The sequence below is a fragment of the Centruroides sculpturatus genome, unplaced genomic scaffold (genome assembly GCF_000671375.1).
Source record: "Centruroides sculpturatus isolate CEXI.00-Female unplaced genomic scaffold, Cexi_2.0 scaffold23, whole genome shotgun sequence".
In the NCBI taxonomy this organism is placed as follows: Eukaryota; Metazoa; Arthropoda; class Arachnida; order Scorpiones; family Buthidae; genus Centruroides; species Centruroides sculpturatus.
Genome location: NW_019384313.1, coordinates 1426312 through 1432392, shown reverse-complemented (window position 1 = coordinate 1432392; position 6081 = coordinate 1426312). Strand labels below are relative to the sequence as shown.

The window sequence follows — 6081 nt, the reverse complement described above, 5'->3', positions numbered from 1 at the left end:
ACTTCGACCAGAATTAATCCATTGAAAATTTATGTTATTTCTGTTTTAATTAATTAATTTATTTATTTGTTTATTTATTCTTCCGTTATTTTTTACTTGTAAAATTTTTTGATTTAAATATTTTTATGTTCTATTTATGGAACATTTGCGTTCCATTTTTTCGACCTGAAGATGGCCTATTAACTAGGCTGAAAACGTTTGTTTTTGCAAATTATATTTATTTCTCGGCAAAAAAAGGTGTTTTCGTTATTATTATTTAGTTGCTGAGCGCTTTTGGTATTGTTGTTATGGCGGCACCGGTGGAGAATTACAAGAGGTATAGGAAGTTGGCGTTAAAGCTGGTTAAAGCTAGTTGTAAATTAGAATTTTTAAAAGAATGTTTAAATAATAAGGTGTATCCCATGTCGATTTACCGAATTAGCATCCCTAAGGAATGCCGTTCTCTAAAAAGTAGGTTCTGTATGGCNGTGCGGGAGATATGAGGCTGAAAGTGGTTGAAAGTGGCTTTCTATTTCGAATGTTTTGTTCGAATTTGTTCGAATTAAATTCGAACATAAAATTCGAATATTGGTTCGATTATAGAACGATTGTAAACGTTCCAGAAACGTTAAAAATAGTTCGTTTGACTAAACGTAAAAATTCTCTAATTAGTCTGGAAACGGGGGACCTAATTCTTGCATTCTGTGAAAGCGGGTAAGATTGGCTATAATGTAATTATCTTAATCTTCACTATCGTTACTTTTTGCCCAGCGAAGCGGGTCCTTGCAGCTAGTTAATAATAAATTCTTAGAAAATTAATTTCGATCCTACCAACTTTCTAACGAATTCAAATTGCATGTCATAGAAAATAAATTGCCGATCTGCATTAAATGCATTACATGCAAAATGAGTTTGCTTTTATAAAAGTTAAGAGGAATAACCATTAAAAGTAATTTTATTCTAATCGAAAACCCTAAGTTAAAATAGTTCAGAAGATTTAAGTGCATCCATTAGCACTTAAAGCATAGACAGAGCTTTGCATCTGACGAGAGTGAATCTGCACCACAAATCTATTCACATGGAGAATTTATACTTTATCCACAAAATTTCTCGTGTATCCGGAATAAGTTACATCGAAGAACAGAATTTACAGAAAACAAAATTACAATCCAAGTTATACGCCTTTTATCAGTGTATTATCGAAATTTTTTTTTGTTTTAATCTTTTATTGTTTTCCTTGTTCATGTTGGACGTTGATATTATTTGTAAAGATAGCTTCAAATTGCTATCAAATTCAAATATATTCTTACAATCAACTATCATTATGATACTTGCATTTTTCAATTTTCTTTTAGGTTTTTTTCGAAGAAATAGTTTTCCGGATCCGAATGATTATTTTTATGTCATCGATTATAATGTTGCTGGAAAAGTGCTTATTCTGTCTATTCTCGTATTTCTCACTTGGTTAACTTTTACTATAATACGAATATTATACGTTGATTTTTATCTTTATCCTTGTTTCAAAAATGCATCTATACCGAAAATTCTTTTCTGTCATATGAATTTATCTCTTGTATTTATATACGGAAACAGTTTTCCGCTGAGCTTTCTGTTAATTTCTTTGATAATATATATTATGTTACACCATTCATTGCAGCGTTTGCAGCATTTTTTGAATCGAATCGTTAGAAAAGTAAACAGAAATGCTCATCAATTTGAAAAAGTCATTCAGAAGCACTTTCATTTATTGTTTTTTATTCAAAAAATGAACGAAACTGGACAGATTCTTTTTCCCATTTGTTATGGCTTTTGTATATGTTTTACTTGCTTTTCTTTCTTCATTGCAATCATGTTTGATTTGGAGACAAACATTAAGATATTTTGGGTAATCTTGTCCATTATATCGTTATGTATAGTCTTTTTAAGTGCTTATGGACTATCCAGAATTACTGCAGCAATTAGTAAATGTCTATTATTATATTTACTATTGTTAATAAATTTTATTCAATAATAAAACGCTTTTTTTTTGTTTCAGGTTTATGGTAATTACTGTGATTGCAATGTTCTTTCTAATGTTGAGTTTCCTCTTATCTACAAGTTGAAGGTAACTTGATTTTTATTTCTGATAACAATAGGCGTGATGTTGAAGTGTTTCTTTTGTGTCCTAGATCTTGAACTTCATGAAAAGATTTGCGAGATTTCCAATTGGTCTGAATTTCAGAGGATTCTTTTTCATCAAAAAAACATTCGTTATAAGGGTAAGTTATTGCCTTAAAATATTATTATAGTTTTTAACAGCAATTCACCAATTAAATATACAGATATACTATACGTACAGATACAGATATATTATATATAACAGAGGAAAAGTGTAGCGCTCGGTCAAAAAATGACCCCTTCCAAATTTTTACATTTTTGGACTCAGGACACCTTGAAATTTCGAGATATACAAAAGATTCGAGGTTTTTTCTATATGTGTGGATGTTAGACTGTGTGTGGGGGACATGATTTTGTTCACCCTGTTTGAAGCCTAATAATTTCTGTGATCAGAGTGGTGAGAATCGGAGTCAGATGGTTTAACACAGGAGTTAGTTATTAAGCGTCAAAGTGATTGAACTAAATCATGGCCCCATATACATTCTAGTATCTTAGGCGAGAACATCTTAACCGGTTTTACTGTACTATTATAAAATGACAAAAAGCTTACTTTGAGGGTAGAGGCGAGTTTTATTTTATTATTATTATCTTTTTAATTTTGAACGCTAATAACGAGTAATATATTTATTAAGAAATATGACACATGACCACTTTTATGTCTTCACCCTGTCCACCTTTAATTATAAACCAAAATTTAATAGTATTAATGCCCCTTTATACGCAATCTACAGTGCCACATTTCGTTTCTTAAACTTTACCCATTCTGAGATATTGTTTAATATCTCAAAACAGAAAATAAAGAAATTAAACAAATTAGACGCCAACACACACACTTGCGCGAATTTTTCCCCTTTTATTGATTTTTTGAGGTGTTTGCAGTGGTGATATTTAACAAAGGGTTTGATAATAAAAAAGTGTTCAAAATGGCTTATTTTGTACATATTTTAATATTTTTCATTCAAAATATTTTATAAACATAAAAATTGGTTTTTGTAATCAGAAAAAGTCACAGGAAAAGCAGGTTTAACTGCTTTCCTTATGACTTTTTCTCAAGAAAAAACTTTTCTAAATCATTTATTTTATCATTAGGTATTATTATAATAATAGACAGATGTCATCGTCTCTCGAAATACAATATCTTTTTTATTTCGCTTCGATAGCCCGACACGTGCTCCGCAGCCATCTTGTATTTTCTCGCGCGCGTGGGATTGTGGGATCTCTCGTATGACTGGACTTACTTGTTAGTTTCAAGAACTCTCTTCAGTCGATCGCGATTAAACCTCGTTTCAGTCGAGATTGAAACTGTCGATGGAGGTTGCACCAAGGCAAACGGAGTATAAGACTCTAGTTTATTAGTGTTACAGAGTATAATACGTATATTTTAATATATTTTTTAAAAGAAACAAAACCACTGAAAAATGTTACGTGTGTTTAACAACGGGTTCAGGAAACTTTGAAAATGTTAACAACGGGTTCGGCCGAACCTGTGCGAACCCGCTGAATATCACCACTGCGTGTTTGGGTGGTCTCCAAACGTGTAAATTTGTAAAAGAAACTTGAAGGGTCAAATTTGACACGATTCCAATACATTTCCGTTTTATATACATTACAAGTTGCGAAGTAAAAAGGAGTCGGAGTCGGTGGATTTTTTGAGGACTCCGACTCCACAGCCCTGGTTATAAGAGTAAGTTATTGCTTTGAAATATTATTATAGTTTCTAACAGCAATTCACCAATTAAATATACAAATTCCATTTTTAAAATATTGATATTAAATTTGTTTTCTTAATGTTTTTGATTTTGACCATTTTGATTAATATAAAAAATTCTAAAAACGAATTGCTTATTATTTCCAGCTGTTATAACAATTTATTTGTTAACTTTAGAAATTATTAATTATTATGAAATGGCAAATACTTGAATTGTCAGAGTAGAAATGAGTTTTATAAACGTTTTATATTTTAATGAAATGTTCATATTATTGGAGCGGTTTTAGGTAGTCTACAATGCAAAATTGAACTTTTTTTTAAAATTAACGCATTTTGACGCCAACACACAAATACAAAAACACCCGCAAACGCTCACACATAAATCCGCGAATTTTATTTTACTTTTTATTTTTTTCGAATTTAGAAAGTTATATAAAGATGACGATTTTGACATTATTCCAATACTTTTCCGTGTTAAATACATAATAAGTCAGGTGAATGTTTAATTTTAAACTTATAAGGTTTATACTTCATACTTATGAGAATGAAAAGGACAAAAAAAAACGAAGATCCATCGGTTCAGTACGCATTTACTATGGCGTATTTTTATTTTTTTTTCTTTGGTTTGTGAAAGAATCAAAAACGTGTTCTTTTTTTCTATTTGATAACCCAGAAAATTTTGTGTTGTTACTAAAGAATGATACCAAGTTGGCAGGGCGGCCGAGGCGGTTGTTGCCTTTACAAAAGTCTTGATACCAGGGATGAAATCCGATAGATAGAAAAATTCTAGAAATTCTTTATGGTATTTATCTCTCGTACTCTTATATTAAGGATAGCCGAACCCACGATGGGTACCATTAAAAGTTCATCTTATTGCCTTACAGGATAAAAATAATAAAACTTTTCAATATTTAAAAGCAATATTATAATCTTATATTTGAAGTTATAATCTTATTATAATATACGCTTATTTCTATTTTCAGGTAATCAGTGCAATTTACTCACTGCTGAATTCACTGATTGAATTAGAAAGATCGACAAATATGAAGAAATGCAGACACGTGTTAAGTAAAAATGGAAATTTTTCTGAAATTCACAGAGAAATTTACTCCAATAGAACATACTGATATTTTGAAAAAAACGATGTTTTTGTCTTTTGTTTCTTAATTCTATGGTTTATTAATTAAACAAAAAATAATAAAAATTGTCTTAACACTAACGTTGTAACGTGGTTTTGCTAAACAGTTGATATTCGGAGTAGAATATCTCTTTCAAAATTACTCTTTTGGTTCACGGATTAAGAAAAAAAGCAACGGAATACGTTTATAATTCAAATACCAATAAAATAATTAATAATGTTTTTCTGTATTTTGTAAGAACTACGAATGTATTCACTGATAATCCTGTATTGTAACTAGAACAATATTCGTTTAAAAATGTGTTTTTAACAAATAGCTGAAATTAGAGTCTGATTACCGTCAGTATCAAGTCCATTCAGTAGAATATTTGATAAAACTTTAAACTGTGATACGAAATTGAAAAAATATATCATTACAAATGCGTCTTTCACTGTGATGATGTAAATCATATAAAAACAATTAAAAATATAATTTATCAATACGGAAATAGAAGTATTTCTCGGGTATTACAATACAAACAATTTAAAGATTTAAGATATAAAGTAACAATATCAAAATCGCAAGAATAACGACGTATCTGTACGAAAACTAAAAATGATTAGCTTCAAATGTAAACATAGTGTGCATTCAGGTGGCAAGCAGCTAAGCAAGCTAATTGTTTCATATCAAACGGATGCTGTCATAGGCTTGCTTGTTTAGCTACTCGCCATGTATGCATCTAAATCTAGTCTTTCGATCATGCCGCCCTGACGATCGATAAGTAAATTAATGGCGATAGTTTCAGAAACATGCAATCGTTAAATCACAGAATAAAATTTATCCATTGTATTTTGAAGTCACCGATAAGGATTTTGTATTTTTGTAACTCTCAGTCAGCTGGAAAATAAAAAAGACTGTATACTATACCTATCGTAGATTTCACCAGGCCGACTATGGCGAGGTCGGTTGTGAAAGACGGGTTTTTCTATATCCAAGACACGCTTCCCATTAGTGGCGTGTTTTCTAGTGAAACCATGGAAGCTTCGCTTCCCTTGTACTTTCTAAAATATAAATACATATTGTGGAATTATTGTTATGTTTTAAAGTTGTAAAATTTTG

The 6081-nt window shown here is 30.5% G+C and overlaps 1 protein-coding gene across 2 annotated transcripts; it reads left to right on the top strand.

Moving 5' to 3' along the window:
• Positions 1-1607: 1607 nt before the first annotated feature.
• LOC111622448 lies at positions 1608-4984 on the top strand. 2 transcript variants are annotated; one of them, XM_023364822.1, is made up of 4 exons: positions 1608-1940; positions 2015-2083; positions 2148-2237; positions 4828-4984. In XM_023364822.1, exons 1-4 carry the CDS (start codon positions 1911-1913, stop codon positions 4969-4971), a joined length of 333 nt encoding a protein of 110 aa, XP_023220590.1. In that variant the 5' UTR covers positions 1608-1910; the 3' UTR covers positions 4972-4984. The 2 variants fall into 2 exon arrangements, with proteins under 2 accessions (XP_023220590.1, XP_023220599.1); XM_023364831.1 differs by having other exon boundaries at positions 2129-2237.
• The last annotated feature ends 1097 nt before the right edge of the window (positions 4985-6081 follow it).